This window comes from Condylura cristata, unplaced genomic scaffold (assembly GCF_000260355.1).
Source record: "Condylura cristata isolate star-nosed mole 26May11 unplaced genomic scaffold, ConCri1.0 scaffold00027, whole genome shotgun sequence".
NCBI lineage: Eukaryota > Metazoa > Chordata > Mammalia > Eulipotyphla > Talpidae > Condylura > Condylura cristata.
The window spans coordinates 3,814,471-3,833,131 of record NW_004567128.1 but is presented as its reverse complement, the minus strand read 5'-3'; the positions used below and the strand labels follow the sequence as shown (position 1 = coordinate 3,833,131).

The 18,661-nt window shown below is 49.8% G+C and overlaps 1 protein-coding gene across 1 annotated transcript in view; it reads right to left on the bottom strand.

Annotated features, from left to right (window-relative positions):
- Positions 1-1,065: 1,065 nt before the first annotated feature.
- Positions 1,066-18,661, bottom strand: part of OFD1 (oral-facial-digital syndrome 1) — a 21,178-nt gene continuing 3,582 nt past the window's right edge. Inside the window, exons 7-21 of the mRNA XM_012730395.1 lie at positions 17,914-18,020; positions 16,390-16,509; positions 14,884-14,957; positions 13,698-13,789; positions 12,589-12,778; positions 11,605-11,735; positions 11,064-11,175; positions 8,841-9,464; positions 8,251-8,377; positions 7,086-7,186; positions 6,021-6,146; positions 2,706-2,863; positions 2,137-2,274; positions 1,587-1,654; positions 1,066-1,280 (exon numbers count right to left, since the gene is read on the bottom strand). Coding sequence (XP_012585849.1) covers positions 1,238-1,280; positions 1,587-1,654; positions 2,137-2,274; positions 2,706-2,863; positions 6,021-6,146; positions 7,086-7,186; positions 8,251-8,377; positions 8,841-9,464; positions 11,064-11,175; positions 11,605-11,735; positions 12,589-12,778; positions 13,698-13,789; positions 14,884-14,957; positions 16,390-16,509; positions 17,914-18,020 — 2,211 coding nt within the window. The 3' untranslated portion in view covers positions 1,066-1,237. The remainder of the gene's footprint in view (positions 1,281-1,586; positions 1,655-2,136; positions 2,275-2,705; positions 2,864-6,020; positions 6,147-7,085; positions 7,187-8,250; positions 8,378-8,840; positions 9,465-11,063; positions 11,176-11,604; positions 11,736-12,588; positions 12,779-13,697; positions 13,790-14,883; positions 14,958-16,389; positions 16,510-17,913; positions 18,021-18,661) is intronic.

Sequence of the window (18,661 nt, the reverse complement as noted above, 5' to 3'; positions counted from 1 at the left end):
CCAAGGTGTGCAAAAAACAACAGAAGCGAGGATGAAGGCTCTTCGGGAGTCATGCTGGCGCTGCACTAGAGTTGCGTTACCTTGGTTTGCTTGATGTGTGCTCCCTAGAGATCACTGTGGAGAGGGACATGGAGCAGGTGACCCAGACAAGTTCCAGGGCATCCTCCACCTGAGCCACTGCAGACTAGCCCGACCTGAGGCGGTACTGGTCACTACACCTTGGCACCTGATGGCCACCAGACCTCAGTCAGGCCACGAACCTCTGTAGCTCTCCTTACAGTGAATAATCCTCCGGAGAAATAGACAAAAATCATCCAGCAGGGTTGGGAGCAGGAGATGACCGATCCGCCGCCCAAGTTGGGGAGGGGCCGTAAATGGGGGTGCGAGGGCTTCTGTGGTGTATTTGAAAATGTCATAGTACCTACCTTCCACATGGCTGGTAAGACCATGAAGTGAGTTAATACAGATGAAGGCTTACAATTATACCCGGCACATACTAAGAGCTCACTGAATGCGACCTTTGCTTTTCATCGCTATCTTAGAAAGGTCTGGTTGATCCTCAAGAAAAAGACGTCCAAAGTAAAGCCAGAGGCAACGCTCACTATCCCTGGAGCTAGACTGGGAAAGCCTGCATCTTTACGTGCTAGGAGCAACCAGGGGAGAGTATTCCAGAAGACTGCCTCCTGTCTGACAGCTCCAGCTGAAACCTGCAAAATGCAATAGGGCCCAAAAGATGAGTTTTCAGATAAAAATGGGCCAAGAGGCCCTCCCTGGTGGCGCAACGGGCTAAAGCGCAGCACTGTGAAGCTGTCCACAGCCACTGAAACATGAGTTCGGTCCCCAGCCAGGGAGTGACCCACATGGCATGGCACACCTCTGTCTCCCCACTGCTCCCCTCAGCAGTGTGCTTCCTTGATCAGCCTGTTCTTCTCCCTGCTCTGTCCCTGGTGAATCCTCTCACTGCCCCTGCACCTCTGGTCTATGCCCCAGTTCTGTCTGAATAAATATTAAAAAAAAAAAAAAAAAAAAAAAGACAGCGCATTCTAACCCAGTGAAAAGGCTCAGTGAGAAATGCCAGGGTGTTACCCATGGAGATTATTTTTAATTCATACATTATAACCCAAACAAAATCATGACATTAAGCCATAGGTTACACAAAGTTTTTATTGAGAACTTTGTCTTACTGCAGAGCACTCAGCCCTGTGGTTACATTACGTGAAGCTGGGGTCACCCACAGTCACCAGAAGTCATCTGCTTCTTCCTGAGAGGAGCCTCTGGCACTGAGTTAGGTAAAGACACACATTTAGAAATTTTGTTAAGTCCAAAAAAAAAAAAAAAAAAGCGAGTTCTTGTCAAGCCTATTCAGCTATTTCTACAAAATTCTCTTTCCTTCCCCGTGGGGATTTTGCCCTTGCTTACAATTCATACCAGAAGCCATTTCAGAAGTTGAAAACTTTTTCTGAAATCACTAACTTCGACTGAGTCAGCAGTCTCTTGTGCATGACCCTCAGGAGCTGGGCGTCGCCCCTGGCTGACCAGACCCGCCGCAACGCCCCCTGCCAGCGCACAGGCTGGGGATGCCGTACCTCTCGTCCTTCTCGCTGGACGGCAGTGTGTCCGCTTGTGAGACGTCTCCGATGGTCTTTCCTAAGTGCTGAGATGGGGGAAGGAGTTTTGAAATTAGATGTGAGTCTCAGTAGCCGATCTGTGAGTTTCTCAGAACTACTTTGGAACCATATCTGTGACTTAAAAAGCCTACAAAACCTGGCAAGAACATCCAAGCAGGTGGTGCAGTGCCATCTCCACACCCACAGTGCCCCAGATGCCTGAATGGACCGACGCATCCGTCACTCATTGACAGGCATGTTTCATTATCTCTCACTCGCTCTTAAAATAGAGACATCCCAACTTCTACAAACTTCTGCAATCTCTTCAATCTTTTACTCCAGAAAAGTGATGAAATTTCATCAGGAGTTTAATACAGTTAAGTGAACCAAGGCTCCACCTGAACTTTGGCTTTTCCACGCTCTCGTCATTCTGTCTCCAGTGGAGAAGACAGAGCTCTGCCCCGAGGGTGTCAAGTACACCACAGGCCCTTGAACCCCCACCGCGGATAGCCTGTCCCCAGCATGGCACCTGGCCCGCCGTCGCCTGGCCCTGGCCCTTTCTGATGATTTTCATATATTTCTCCAGAAGGTTTTCACTGCAGGCAGATTTATCTTTCACTTCTAATTCCTTTTCCATTTCAATCTTCAAGGAGTCTTCAGTCATCCTCTATGAAAACAGGAGGTGCCCAAACAGGAGACACACAAGTCCATTTTTAAAACCTTTAAGTGTTTAAGAAACGCGTGGAGCCTAATTCACATCCTTTTCATGCAAGCCGCACCAGGGAGCTCTGTGCCCATCTAAAGCGGCAGCGGCCCCTTCCCCGCCATGAAGGAAGGGGCCCCCCACCCTGCATCCTGGGCTACAGAAGAGCGAGGAACATGCCCACGGAAGGCTCATTTACGCGAGCCACAGAGGGGAAGTGCAGTGTGAGCACCTGTTTGGGCACTGAACCAGTCAGAGGAGGCCGGAGGGGACCTGGGGGGGCGGGCACCAGGAGCCGCCTCTGGCTCAGGGTACACTAAGGACCCCCTCCCCAAGAGCACGGTGCCCAGCGAGGGTGGAGCAACCAGCACTGAGAATTCACTTGTTCACATTACCCGTTCTTGATCCAGTTTTTCTAGTTCTCTTCTTTCCCTTTCTAGAGCTTCCTGCTGCTCACTATGCCATTTCTCTTCTCTCTGCCTTCGTTCCTTCACTTTCTGTTCCCATATGTTGTCTTCTTCCTTCTGCTCCTCAACTTGTTTCTCAACCGTGTCTAGTAAGGTAGGAAATGAAGAACGAGTAGCTTCCAGTGAGATTTTTCAGAGGCATGTGGGTCCTGGGCAAGGCTCAAGCGGCTCTGGATGCTTACCCGACTCTGCCGTCCAATCCGGGCCCCCCACTCCCATTCCCACCCCAAGCAACTGCTGCGTCACTGAGGCATATACAAGCCCCCTCAATGCAAGCAGCTCCAGCCCCCTCCTCCAGGTCACCCTCTCACACCCCGTCTCCCCCCACCCTGCCCTGCACCCTTTACTAAGGCAAGACCTGTTTTTCTGGGGAGCCTGGCTCCCCTTCTCGAGGCCTGCCGCCTAACCATTGGTGCCCTCTCCTCACAGTGTGTTCCGAGCTCTTCTCTTCCCTCACAGGCGCCCGAGTCTCTGAGCCCCGAGCCATCCCCGGCTCCTCCCCATGCCCTCCAGGCTGCTCCCTCACTAGGGCTGAGTTTGACCTCCTTCCTGATCACGCGCAAGGCGCTTCTCAGGCAGATTCCTCCCCAGCCCCTCCCCCCCATGCCGGGTGGGTTCCCTGCCCTCACCCCACGGGCAGGCTTCCTACCTGCAGTTGTCACTTCCCTCCCTGTCATCAAGCTCTCTGCACCGTGTGCACTAGGCCACTGGTGCACCTGGGGCCTGCTCCTGCTCCGCTGCCATGAGCTGCTGGCAGCGCTGCTGCAGTTCGGCTCCCGGTGCCCACTTACCTGCACAGCCACACTAACCTCCTTGCCGATACCCCCGCCCACCCACTCAATCTCTGCCCCCTAGCAACCCACCTCCCTCACCTTCAGCACCAACTGTGGGCCCAGAGAAGACCCGGGCTTGCTAGGCGCTGGCTCTGCTCTGGAAGGGCGCAAATCCATGTGGCCCAGGTTCCGGCCAGTTGCCTTGTCAGGGTGACTCCCAACAGCACCCTAACTTCCACGTCATGAGTGTCCATCTGGGCACAGTGCCGATTACCTGGATACGGCTCTGGGCCTTGCTTCCTCTGTCTCCAGAAGGCACGCCCTCCCGTCCCCCTCCATGAAACCCATTTGACCACACAGAAGCGCCACTGCTCTGTGGGCCTCCTCACTCCTAACGTGACAGGCTCCCCGCCCTGGCCCTGCGCAGCGTGCTGTGCCTCTGGGTTCTTCGTACCATAGCAGTTGCTGGGCCAGGCCCACACGGTGCGTCACTCTAGTCCCCACAGCCCTGGGCCCGAGCCGGGGCCCTGCAGATTGGACTAGCCTCGATCCCACAAGGCTTGCTGCCATCTCTCCTCTAGCTGTGGCCTGGAACCTCAGCCCCTCCCCTTGGCAGTGCCAGGGGTGACTCACAGGTTCAGCAGGGGCCTTTGGCTGTGCCCTGTTCTAAGTCACAGCAGGCCGCACAGGGCTCGTTATTCTCTGAATGTCGATCCTGGTCATAAAATTCAAACACCACAGAAGGCAGCTGCTCGGGACCACAAGCAGAAGCGCACCCCTCCTTGCTGCAAGGAGGGGCTCTCCGAAGGCCGCTGCTGCCTGGCGCAGAGCAGCACTCTGAGTCCGACTGCAGAAAATCAAGGTGGGAGGGTCCTCCCTTGTTGTGGGCTCCACTCTAGCTGCAGAGACCTCTTTGGGTGTCAGAGCAAAAACGAAAGCAGCACTTTCACTGGGTCCCTCAAATATAGAAAGTTTCGGCCAGTTTCATTTCCCTTTGCACCCAGACGATGACGTGGAAATGTTGACTATAAGACAATTTCTCTATGGTCAAAATGTAAAATACCATTTAGGAATTATTCTGAAAGCCATTATAAGAACCTACTCTCTGCTCCCCTGGCTTCCCGAACTGGAAGACGTAGCTTTACCCTACTTACTCGGGCTCTACGACTGCTACCAGAGCAGGGGTCACTATGCCGCCCCCCTCCCCTCCCACCCCCCGCCAAAATACCTGTCCCCACTGGGATCAGGTCAGCTCAATGCTGTAAAGCCAGCCCGGGAAAGTGCCAAGCATAGGAAAGCATCTTGGAAGTTTTACTGCTTTTCAAAGCAAATTTACTCGGAATCAGCAAAATTTCTAGCTTCTTTTAGCATTTCTTCATATTCTGGGTCCTTCATATTCTGGGTTCTATGACTTAAACACCCACAAGAGGCTTTGTAGAGGATGTTTTCCCAGTGTTTAGGAGGGGCTAACGGGAATTGTACTTGAGGGATTTCCTTCCACCTCTGAGGCACAAACACTATGGTCCTCATTCCAGAGCCCTGGAATGAGGCTTGCATCCCCCACCGCTCCCCTCCCTACCTCCACACCGAAAGCGGGCATCTGGAGAGGTAAGAGGAAAGAGTAAGCAAGCCAGGTAAAGGAAGTCTGAAGATCAGTTTCTTCCAGTGTCATCTTAAAAAACACAAACCTGAAACATAAAGGTTTTCCTGTCCTAATGCTTTAAGGAAAAGAAAGCAAAGAGACAAAAAAACAAGAGCATGTCTCAACACGTTGGAAGTTGTACAGTGAGCATCCGTTGTTGTTTCCATTTTCCCTCATGTCCTCTCAGATGCTAAGGTTCTCCGGAGTCGCTTTTACAGAAGTATCTTGAACAAAAGGTCACTGTTCTGTCAGACCCCAGGCAACTATAAAACACCCTTTAGGCCCTCCCTGGTGGCACAGCGGGTTAAAGCACAGCACTGAGAATCTAAACCTGCTTCCGCATGAGTTCGATTCCTGCCTGCCCCGGAGGTGACCACATGGCGCGGCAGACCTCTCCTGACCCGCCCGCTGCTCCCCTCAGCAGTGTACTTCGTCGATCTGCCTGTTCTGCTCCCCGCTCTGTCTCTGGTGAAGCCTCTCACCGCCCCTGAGCCTCTGGCCTGTACCCCAGTTCTGTATGCACAAATACATACATCTTTAAAAAAATAAAAAAATAAAAATAAAAAATAAAAAAAAAAAAACACCCTTTAAAGCAAATGGAACAGGAAAATGAAACGACAAACCTCTCCTTCCCAGAGTTTTTGCCTCAGCACCGTGTTCACTTTGAGTTACTTCGGCAAGTGTCTTTAATGATGACAACACCCCAGTGAGCCTTCGAATACTCTATGCTCACACTAAGCCCATCAGTGACCATGACATGATTCACAGAGCGAACACACAAGCTGGCATTCAGGAGGTGGCCATGCTATTTATTAAGGACAAACTTACTTGCATAGTGACAGGAGGCAGACGTGCTAGCGGCCGCAGCAGTGACAGGGGCAGCATCTGCCTGAGGCATGTCCCCAGCGGGCTGGAGCCTATCCACCTCAAACTGCCTCGGCACGCTCCCTGCATCTGCACGAGAACAAACAGGGGCCCGTGAGCCCCCAGCCCAGGCAGCAAGACTGAGGCGTGCTCCCACGTGAGGGTGACGGATGGCAGGACCCCACACCACAGCGGCCGAGCCGGTCCTTCCCTATGGCAAGCACCACAGCTGCCAGTGGTGTGTCCTCAGACTTGATAGAATGTTCTTGCACTCTAAAGAAGTAGGTTTACAGATTAGATTTGTTACCCAATAGGAAAAATTTAGTGACAGAAGAATTCACCTGGCTGGTGGCAATCGTTTGACTTCTATTTAAACATCAATAAGTTCATTACTAATAATTTAGAGTCTCATGTAACTTCAAAGGCTGTTCTTTCAGAGTTGGTGAAGATCACCAGGCTAAACAGCGAGTTGAGTACAAATACAAGGACTTCTCGAGCTACAGGACCCTCAGCTGGTCGTCCCACCCATTTTACATGTAAGTGGCTGGAGGTGGGCACGCCGAGCCGCGCCGTAGCCCGGAGGACAGCTTCTAGGCCCAGCTGGGGTCTCCCACTGCCCCTCTTCCAGGAGGGGTGGGTTACTCCACCTGAGGCAGTCGACAGGATCAGTGTAACTTAAGAACAAAAGCTTACCACCTTAGTATTCCAGAAACAGGAAAAAAAAAAAGAACATTGCTTTAAATTTGAGGCAATCCCAACCTTGGGAGATGAAGTTGCAAGGAACCCCGATGAGCTTCACAGCAAGTTTTAAATGATTACTTATCCCAAAATTGTTTAAACAGAAATTCAGACACACCTCTGAAAATCTGTATGGTATGAAAATAAGGCAACCGGTATGTCTGTGGTTTTATCATGAAATACAAATGTCCCAATTCAGAAGGCTTTACTTTTCATAGTAATGGCTGTTTCATGAAAACTAGGCTTTCTACATTAGCAACTATAAAAATCAGTACTTATATTTGAACTTACAGTCAAAAGCCAATTCAAATTCCTCATTGTCCTTAAAAGCCAATTTGTCTGGATTTGAAAATTCACTTCTGTCTTGAGGCTCGGTTTGTCTTGGATAAATACTGGAATGGAAGAATAAAATTCATGAATGTAATGGTAGTAAAGTTAAACTCAGTGACGTAAACCAATTATTACCTCAATAAAAAAAAAAAAAAGTAAAACCCGAGAGCATAGGGTGAGGACTTGAAAAAAATGCTTCAGAAAACTGACTTTTCTTTGGCTCTGAGACAGAGCTGTGTCATGCCACAGGCACTCACCACCCCAGGCCTGGCTACAGGTGGGAGGAGCATTGCCCCAGCCACTGTTCCCCGAACCATGCTGTGCAAAGCGGGCCCTCTCCGCCTTAGCTCATGAAACGAGTCCCGGGGGGTTGATCTTCAAGATCCACAAAACGCCTCTGAACAAAACAAACACTGCACAGGGCGGTGGCCCAAGCTGGGCAGCACATGCCTGCTTTCCTCTAGCCTTTACTGCACGGAAGGGCGAGCCCCAGATTTTCTCCCTCTCGGAGCACAGGGGTACAGGGGCAGTGTACCCGCATACAGCAGACAGCCGGGAAGCGAGGCGCCGCAGTCTTCCCCCACAGGACCAGGCCCGGGCCGTGCTCGCGTGCGTGACTGGATCCCAGGCCGGGTGACCCGGGGTCGCGCTCTGAACACATTCATCCACCCTGCTTCAGCGATCACACTCAAAACCCCACCGCCATTTTAAAATTCATGTCAGTGACATACAGATCAGAGCCTTATTCATCCTATTTAAATACCAAAATGTCTTTAACGGACTTTTTACCAACATGTGAAACTATTCCAGGTTTAAACTGAAATTTACTTGCTTCTATAAAACTTGCTTTTATAGACTTTGTAAGTTGGGAGTTTTCTCTTTAGGAACCACGTCTACTCACGAGCTATAAAGATGTTTACTGATTCCATAGCGCATATTTCTATGTATCAAGTTCAAGCAAACACGAATTACTTATTTGCTAAAGGGAATCTTTTCTCCCCATGTAATTCAGGTGATTCTCAAAGACCCCAATCCTCTCATCTGACTGAAATTCTTTACTGCCCTGAGGACACCAAACAAGTATTGCCCACACAGCGACGAGTGGGCTGGGCTGGGCTGGGCTCACCTGGCCTTCAGCTCCAGAGCGCTGGACAGCAGGTTGATGGAGGGGCTGTGCCTGGACTCATCTGGTGACGGCGGGGTCGTCCTGTTGGAGCCAGGAGTGGGGGATGCAACATGGGATCGGACCAAACCTAAGGGCACAAAGAGCCAGGGTGAGAACAGCAGCGATGGCACGCAGATGACAGCAACGTGGCTTCTGAAGGCTCCTGCTACTTCGAAGAGAAATTCTATTAGCCTTGTAAAAAGCTGAGCAGGATGGGTGAAAGTCCCACAGAGGAACAGTGCCAGCACGGAGTGAGAGTGCTGTGCGAGCACCCAGGTCCACACTAACAATCAGCAGTGAAGAAAAGCCATGGCCTCTCTGAACACACCTCTGTGCGCAGCCAAATGCGGGAACTTGACACCATCGGTGCTTCCCTCCCCCCATCCCTGCGCCCACCCAGAGAGAATACACCGGGGCCAGGCCTTCCCAGGTCTGGCCCACTGCTTCCTGCTGCCCAGGGCCAGTGCTGACTCAGGCCACAGGCCCACTGAGGACCAGACCCACCCCTCGCCGGGTGCCAGACACCCGGCACCCTTTCCGCAGCAGCTCACCTTCGGGATACACGTCACCGTCAAGGCTCCTCCTTGCCTTTGGGAGGGGAGTGGAAGAGAGGCGTCTGGAGGAGGCGCTTCTGGGCTGCGAGGCCACGCTGCCCATCAGCACTTCTGACACCTCGCTCTTGTCCTCCCCAAGCATGACATCGGTGTCCTCTGGAGGCAGTTCGGAGACCACCCTGTCTTCTGCCAAAACACATCTTTCAGGAGCACCTGAAGTGATGTTCCTGAGAGTTCTTAGCAATTGCAGGGGTGACGGGCTTTTGGCCGCTGCCAGGCTACTACTACGACTGGTGGGTTGCCGGCTGATTCTCTGGCGGTAACTCTGGAAGGCTTTCCCCAACCGCTCAGCTTCCTGGTCGAGTTCCTTCATCTTAGCCTTGGTGCTGGTGACAAACTCCAGGTCCGAATCAGGGGAACTGCCCTCCGTGTTGGCATTTGGGTAACTTGTACTCCTTGGTGAGACTGCATTCACCATCAGGCTTTCCTGGTCCAGAGAAGTTTTCAAGAAATCTCCACTTATATCATGTTCATGAGGCACCATCTTGCTACTCGTGAACGCACTAACGGAGTGATCCAGGAAGGGCTGCTTGGAGTTGCGGTAGACTTCATTCTCCAGGGCTGGGGTTATCATGGCGTTGGGGGGAGGGAGGAAGAGGCAGAGATGCACTGAGTACTTCTTACATGAAATGGCAAACTTGCACATTAAGCAGTTTCTGACGCAGTAGTGACAGTACTCAACATTTACCGAGCGTGTCTACATGCTAGGACGGCTCCATGGGCCAGCCTTCCTAACAGGTTATTTTTCACTTTCATCTGAGGACTGAAAATGCAAAAAGAGCAAAAAGCTCTGAGGACTGAAAATGCAAAGCCTACCCAGTCTGAACTCATCTGGCTAAAAACGTGGCCTGACACAGGGTGATTTGGTGGTGGGAAGCCACGGGGATGACAACTGAGATGAAAAAATACACAAAATGATGTAAAAATAAAATACTATGTAAAAAAACAACATTGCCCTGAGCTCATATAAAGCCATTCGCAATCTTCTGGTGTTCCACCCAGCTCGGAGAGCCAGGTGTCTGGCTGCAAGGTAACGGACATGTTCCCTACAGGAACTCCAGGCCCTGGCACTCCAGGCCCCAGCGCTGGCTGCGTTTCCACGGGGGGTGAGAAGTGCGGTCACAACAACACGGTGGGCTCACACTCACTGCTCCCCTGTCCCAGAGGAGAGTGAGGCCGACTGAGGCCAGACCAAACAGGCAGCAAGGCACAGAGCTGCTGGAATTTCCTAGAGCAAAGTCAGTGCACACGGCAGCCGCTCTCCTGCGATGCTGCGCCATGGCTCGGTTTCGAGAGGTTCGCGATGGGCAGCGCATGTGCTCAAACTATTTTTCATTATAAAAGATCACTGATTTCAGTCGTGGGAGTCTGACCAACAGAACTGTTGCGTGAAAACGAAGATCAGGAGAGCACAGAAATAAGAACAAAGCGCGACTACCACAGACAGAAGGGAACCCGAGACTGAGGAGGAGGCTGACGCTCAGAAGTGGCCTCCGGCACAGCGCAGCTCAAGGCGGCACCTCGGCCACAGGACACTCTCCCGAAGGAGGGCCAGTGGCCACATGCTTCTGCCGTGAAGACATGCAGCGACACCACGGCAGTGATGCTCCCTGCGTGAGCACACCCCAGGCCGCTCACCACGGCCCGCAGCTGTGCCCAGCACAGATGAGGAATCTGTGGTTCAAGGACATGAAAGGAATGTGCCCAGGCCAAACAGCCAACTTCCAAAATCGGGGTCCACATACAAATGCGGTTTTCTGACTCCAGCAGCAAGACTCTCCTTGCTAAGGCCACCTTCGCTTCACCCACACATCTGCACACCTGTCTAGGACCCCTGAATAAGCCGCTGGTCTGATTATCAAGGTGACACGTGAGCGTGTCAGCCCAGGATGAAGCGGGGACTTCTTGTCACCGCCGCCTTTCTTATTTGGAGTTGGAGGCTTCCCCAAGCTGCGGCGTATCTGCAAACGCAAGTCACCTTAGCTGATGGCTTGGTTGGAGGACTGCTCACATGGACACAGAGTTCCGCTTCTAAGGTGACACGAGTCCTATGGCCTTTCCTCTAAATGAGAAGTACTAAACAGTCAGTGAATAAGGAACACTCATCTCCATAAATCTGAGAAGCTTCACACACGTTGCATGTTAAAAAAAGTCACTGACCTATCTGCGTTTGTCTCAGTTGCAATTTTAAATCAGCCACCTGCATAGTCAACCGCTTCACTGAGGAATCGTATTCTAGCACCTGGGCCTTCAGCTGTACAGAATGCTCGATCTGAAGAGGTCAGAGAAAGAAATCAATACAAGACCAACCACAGCTCACTTCACAGAGAAGAAACAGTTCTTTTACGGGCTTACGCTTCTCGGTTTGGTAATTCTGACATGCTTCACACCCACCACCCACTGTCTATAAAACAACAGACGTGAAACAAGTCTCCACTGCCTTTTTCATTCATCCCCAAGAGGAGCTTCTCTGGAGCATGTGGCAGGGAGGCTCCTGAGACACCCTCAGAGTCGCCACGGTGAGCATGTGCAGGTGCTTTTGCCCTCCCCTGCCTTTTACTCGGCTGAGAAAGGATGCGCTCCATGCAGACGACATCAAAACAAAGTCGGCGTGTTTTCTACCAGGTCCACACATCTACGTGCGCTGCCTCCCACCGGGAACACCTCACACCAGGAGCACCTCACACCTGGCCATACTCACTTCACTTTGCAGCTGTTTTTGCAGAGCTTGCTTGTGGGTTTCGAACTCCTTATGCTCATATGCTATAGCATTTTCTGCTTTCCTCAATTCTTTTTGGAAAATTACCAGTTCAGGAGATGGCATGGCAATGCCTAAGAAGATGGAAAAAAGAAAAAGCCTGCTCAATACCAAAGAGAAGTTCTCTCATTTCACGTAGCAAAGGCATCGGAAGAGGTTTTCCACTATTACTTGTCTTTATAGGCACACCATTATTACTTTCATTAAATGGACTAACGGCAATCCTGCTTCATAAATTCCTGAACAAAATCACTGACTGCACTAGAGGACAACTTTGCTACTCATCAGCACCCTACTCCAGTTTAAGCATTCTCTCAGGTCCTCACGTCAGCCTGAACATCCACCCAGAGCACACACAAGGCACAAGAGCCCTCTGTCAAGACCTGGAGACGGCCCCAAGGGTCATTCGGGCCTCAGCATGTGTCAGCAGGGCCTTCCGGGTCCATACAGGAAGCCAAGGGCATTCCCAAGTCGGGTCCCTGGAAGACCCTCTAATAATGGGCAAGTGATGCAGGTAGCCACAGTCCACTATGGCTCCCTAGCCTGGTGTCAGGGCCACGAGGGGTGGGGACAGGGTGAGTTACAGAAATAGAAAATGGGCTGGGGAGGCACAGAGCTCCAGTGAGGGGGGTGGGGCCAGCCCAGTCCACTGAGAGAGGACAATCACCACCTAGACCTCACCTCAGCTAATCTCTCCATTTGCTTGTGGGGGCCCCCACTGGCCAAACCCCACTGGCAGTCAGAGGGACAGGGGAGTCTGGCATCTGACAGGCAGGACTATACAGTTTATAAACAACAAGATGTTGAGAATCTCAACGTCAGAAAGCCTTCTCAACTGCAGCTTTCCTCACAGGTACAAATTCATACTCAAACCTAACAGCTGTCACAAAAACACGCAAATCAGGGAAAAAAAAAAAAAGACTTAACGATTTAGGAGCTGCAAGTTTTCATTTCTACTCTCTTCCAGTTGTTGCTTCAGTAATTTATTTTGTGCCTGAAGCTCCAGTTTCCCTTCTTTCAGTGATGAATAGTCACTCATCTCTTTAACTTTCTCATTCAGCAGGTGGTTTTGCTTCATCAGAGCCATGGACTTGCCTTTGACAGACTCTAACTCAAGCTGGAAGTGAAAGAGGAAAATTTGTGTTCGAATGACTTTAGGGCGCTGCTTAAGTAACAGCTAGCAGGCCACTAGCAGACAGCTAGCAGCTGAGGGCCACAATTCACTCAAGGTCATCTGACAAAAGTCTGGGTTCCACAACGAGATGCTAACAGAGCATCTTGCCATAGTGTCAGGGCAGGTGAAGCAGAATCCTGCCCTACAAAGGAAGTGCTTCTGGTTCGGATTATCACCCCACTTTCCGGACTACAGTAGTATATATCTTTCAATGTGAAAAGCCAAGGGAACTGTGGGGTGCTTACCTCTTCTTAGTGTAATTCATGTTACAGAAATCTACAAAGTTGTCAAATCAGTCAGAGCTGCAAAAATACATTTTATGTACAGAATATATTTTGAGAATCTAAAGTCCCAGCTCTGTCCTTCAAGTAGCGAGCACACCAATGAAAAGAAAGAAATGGTGGCCTATGAAAAACATCTCTCTTTGTTTTAATCAGAAGACCCCAATGTAACCTAAGACAGGAATTTTACCTGCTGCTGATGGGGAGGGAGAAAGCGCTGAGGTAGAAACCCACATCAGTCAGCTCACTCATCAGTCCCCTCAACCACCGCAGGATGTGGGAGATACTGCAAAGGTTATGGTGAAGGGATCCGAGGGTCACAGAACTTGGCATAAGACACGCAAGTAGCAAAGGCGGGAGGCAGCATTCCAGCAGGACTCCAGGCCCCCAAGGACAAGCCCTTCCTGTGCTACCCTTGGAGACTCGGGCGGAAAGAACTAACTTACACCCAGCCGTTACCTTTTAGTCACCTAACAGCCTAGACATATCAAGAGAATGATTTCAGATGCGTATATATAGTTCAAACTAAAATTTCATATCTTCTTTTACATTTTCCTCAAAACACCAGGCTTAACAATTACCTCAAGTTCCTTCACACGATTTACAGATAAATTGTATTCTTCCTTTTTCGAATTGACAGAGGCGAGCTCCTCTTGCAAATATGTAGCTTTTTCTGAAAAAGTCAACCAATTAATCATGTTTTTCTAATGAATACTAGTCAATTCATGGTCAAACCAAAACAGAAAACAAAAAACAAACAACAACAAATGATGGCCAGTATACAAGACCTAATGACCATTATTTCATAATCTAAAATAGCAGATACTGGGGTCAGAGTATCGGGAGGCGGGGAGAGCCCTGTTACCCAACAGGTGGTCAGAGCTTCCTTGCAGCTGCTATCTCAGTGTAAACATCTTCCTGCTGCTCCGACTGTCCCCCCATCTGCTCAGAAGGGCCCTCATGCAGACAGACCTGAATTTCTTTAAGGATCAAAAACTGGCCTGTTAGAATTCTGTAGTAACTCTTTTGTCATTTTCACATCACCTACCAGTCTGTATAGATATATCAGAACTAATTTGCTGACACAAAAGCATTCATTCCTAAACAGTCACAAAAGGAAAAGCCACATACTGGGTGACCTGGCTGGTCAAGGTCAAGCCAGCCCTGGCTTACTCCCAGGGATCCACCTGAAATTTCTACCAGAAGTAGAACTTCTTGACACAGGTGGAGATGCCCTAGAATACACTGAAATGTGAATCACCTGGAAGACTGGAAAATTCTCCCACGTTCCTCACCTCCAGCTAATGCGTGTGAAAGCCTAGGAGGTTATAGATCAAGTGAAAATATCCTGAAACAAAACTATGTTAGAAGAGAAGATAGTAGGTCACAGAGTGGGGAGAAAACTTAAAATAAAACTTTGCCCAAGTCAAAAATGCAGCCTCTCACGGTGAAGAGGGACTGTACTGATAGTAGCTCAGCTGCTGCCGCCTTCCTGACAGTCACAGGTTGATTTACCATGGTATACAGAAAGAAAGTTGGACAAAATCCTGCTACAAAATTGCTGATATTTGTGAATACACAAAAGGTTAGACACGCGGTTTGCAAAAGCAGTGAAAGATTTGTAAAATTAAGGCCAAAGAGAGTAATTCTGTATGAGCAATGAGGTGTAAGTAATTGCACATTTCTTAGAAAACAGAACAGACCCCACTCAGCAAGTTAATCGCCTATGTCAGAGCTGAAAGTTACAGGCCCCCCCCAAAGAATCACCTTTATTCTTCCTTTCATTTTCAATCAGACTGTTAGTTCTGTTGATGTAGTCCTCCTTCAGCTCCAGCTGATACCTGAGGATCAGAATAACGGAATGAGTTCCGTGTCACTGTCCGCACCCTGGGGCACTGACCAGGACAATGCCTCAACCTCAGGCTGGCTGGCTCAGAGGGCCAGCGACCCGCATCCTGAATGTCAGAGGTCTGGGGAACCCCTGCTGCAATCCTGTCAACTGGGCCCCAAATCTCAGTCAGAGAACATGAAGAGCCTTATCGTGAGGTGGCCGGCAGCATCATTTCTCAGCTGTACCTGTGTGTGTCGGCAAAGACCACTGAGTTACACTTACACAACAAAGTTTCAAATAATACCTGGTCGCTTCTGAGCTACCAGTCAAGACTCCCCACCCCCAACTAGGATAAGAACTTCTGGGGCTTCTCTGGTGGTCTAGGGGGTGAATCTCAGCGCTATCACCACTATGGCCTGAGTTCAATCCCGGTCAGGGAGTGACCCACGTGGCGCAGCAGACTCCTCCTGTCTTCTGCTGCTCCCCTCCGCAGTGCGTTTCAGTCAATCTGCCTGTTCTGCTCCCCACTCTGTCTGTGGTGAATCTTCTCACCTCCTCTCCCTCACCACTGGCCTACACCTCAGTTCTATACAAAAATAAAATTAAAACAAACATAAAAGCACTTCTGTCCTCAGGAGCTGAGCACTGTAGTGAAGGCCAATGCCAGCTGCATTATATAGGGAGCTTTCTGGCTCAGATGTAGGAGAAAGGAAAACAGTATTCCTGGGGTGCGGAGCCTCCAAATCCCAAAACCTGCAAAGTCGTATATCCAAAGCCGGACAGCTGGCCCCAAACAGCTCGCATAATGCTGACATCCACTCTTCTTCATTTATCCCTCAAGCTTAATGGCTACATCAACGTTTGCTGTTATCTTAGAGGAGCTGATATCTCAGAGGAGCTGACTTGTAATCAGTAGATAAAAATCACTTAAAAAATGACACTTGGAAAAGGGGAAAGGCTCCTTTCTCAGTAAAACCCTTTTCAGGAACACTCTCCAGAAATCTTTGCAGCTGCTATGTAACGGAGAAGCAGTGACAAGTCTGGAGCAAGGCGCAAAGGGCGGCTGACGAGCCCTGTCGCCACCAAAAGCGCAGAGTACGACTTATGCGGCCAGCGAGTCCGTCTCGGCAGCACGCGCGGGCCATGAGAAGGGCAGCTTAGTGGTGACTCCGGCCTCACAGTGCATCAGCTAGGCAAGCTGAGGGGGCCACCCAAGGCCCGGAAAATTAAAGCAAATCACGGGCTCTCGCCAAGGATAGAGAAGTTGTCAGTAAGAAGAGAGGGTGCTATTCTTTACCTTAATTCAAATACCTATGGAAAAGGCCAGGGTGTCAATGAAATAATTTTTTAACACTAAGTTTTGCCATAAAGTGGTACTCTTGGCTACTTCATCACCATCGCCTCATTTCCACCAATTTGTCACATCACCACTTTCAAAATACCTTAGAAGTTCATTTTTGAGTTTTTGGTCATAGGTCTCCTCAAGGCTCTTGATAGTCAGTTCCCGTCTCTTGAGTGCATCATTCATGCTCTTGTTTTTTTCTTCCTGCATTCTCTGGGCTCTGGAATTAGCAAATATATGTACAGCAAAGAAGAAAACTAAAACATCTGAAGTCAATGAATTGGAGGGGGGGGGGAGAGAATGACATGTTTCTTAGCTGCACAGACGAAAACCATTACGTGACCACCGCTCTGCTGGAAAGTAATGGAAAGAGCCTTGAAGAGTCAGCAGCCCTCCCTCCATTTACAGACTGAACTGGGTATGCTAACTCTGAACAAGCAGATGAAGCTATATGATGGCACCTGGCTGGGGTGAATGAGAAAGTGCCAAGGCCAAAGTGAGCTCTCACAAAAGATGCCCAGGTAAGTGTCACAGCTGACAGATGGCTATAGTCATTTGGGGAAGAAAGAATAATAAATTAGATCCAATGCTACAAACTAAATTTAAGTTGGTGAACTTAAGTGCCTGCTACTTCTAGAATATTGTTTGTACCTGTGGGATGGCACCGATTAGCCCAGAAAGTGAAATACTCCACTGAATACTTAAGTCAGCATGTGAGATTGTGCACAAGGCAGAAACAGACAGAACTTCCAAGTACTGAAGAATGGAATGGCCGTCATATCAGGGTCTAAATCACTCATCAAACCAACCGGGAGCCAGGAAGAGGGCGCAGTTAGTTAGGCTGGGCCTCAGGGGCAGAGCTGCTGACCAGCATTCCAGGGAAGGAGCAAGGCGGATGCGCCAGCTCCCTCTGCTGGCTCACCAGTGTGGCAAAGGCATGTCTATGCAGCTCATATGCCGAAAGGGAAGAGGAACAGGAAACGTGCGGAGACAGGAGTGAATTAAATGGCCTCTGCCCAAATTTGGCTTTTTCTTTTCTCTCTTAGTCACTGTTTCAACTTTGCCCAGACAGTAAGGTAGACAGAATCAAATGTATCAAGCCCATATAAGGGGGAAAACAACATGAAGGAAGGAGGACACAATTCTTTAATATATCAGCAAGTACCAATTCACAGCAGATCACAAGCACAGGCTGGCGAACTCACGATTAAACCCAGAGAAGATGCAAAGGAGAGAACATGTGCGAGAGAAAGCAAATCCTACCCAGACCACGAGAACTAACTTCACCCAGCACGAGACCAGAGTGGCCGCGCTCACCCTTCCCTGACGGTGAGCAGGCGATGCGGGCAGCCAGCTGCCTGCCTTCAGGCCCTCAGGACTGGACAGCAGCACCGAGCACAGGAGGCCCAGCCCCTGCGAGCCCCGTGTCTGCCTGGTCTCACTGTAGCCTGACAATGGTACTTGGCTTGGCAGCCTCATGCCTACTAGGTCAAAGTTAAATATTGTTTCTTTCACCCTGTGCCTTTTACAGATAAGCAGTATCACCTTGACAAGAACTCAACGCCCTTAATATCTTCCGAATTTCAGCCACTCTGAAAATCCAGAATTCACATGTGTTACTCACAATTCGAAAGCGTCCATTCTTTGCTTCAGGTCTGCTTCTCTGCCTCTTAGCACATCTATGTCTTTTAGCAGAAGCTGCCTTTGAGCATAAATTTCTTTTGTTTCAGTCTGCATAGGAAAACATTAATTTTTAGCAAGTAAGCTAAAGAAAATCAAGCAGATCTGAATTCGTACACTGAGTGCTCAGTTGCAAAAAATGAGATACAGACATTTCAACTAATAATTTTACATGCAAGAGGCTCTGACTTTGGCGGTGTTTGCCTATTCCAGTTACACAACAACTGGCCCCCCCATGTGTGTTAAACTACTCTACCCCATATTCTTAACATGCCTTGTCTAATTACTCCACTTAACAAACAGCTCTCACTTAAAACTTTGGTAAATTCTTCAACCAAGACAACAAAATGTCCTAAAACTGCTTTCAGCAGCATGTCAGCAGAACAGCACGCCAGTCTGGCACTGACAGAGCCAGTTCAAGGTCACTGACTCAGTGGTAGCCAGTGAGCAAGTGAGCCACGCTTCCAGCGGAGATGTCCTGAAGACCTGTCAGGTGCCAGACCACATCCCAGGAGCTGGACATACATACAGTCTCACAACTCAAGTCAGCCGGAAACAATCACACAAACTGAAAATTGCACAACCAAAATACACAGACCACCAGCAGGAAGACGCATGGTTGAGTGGGTGGTGGATGCCAGGGAAGGTTTCCCCAGGAGATGGCTTCAAGCAGACCCAGCGGGGGGGGGGGG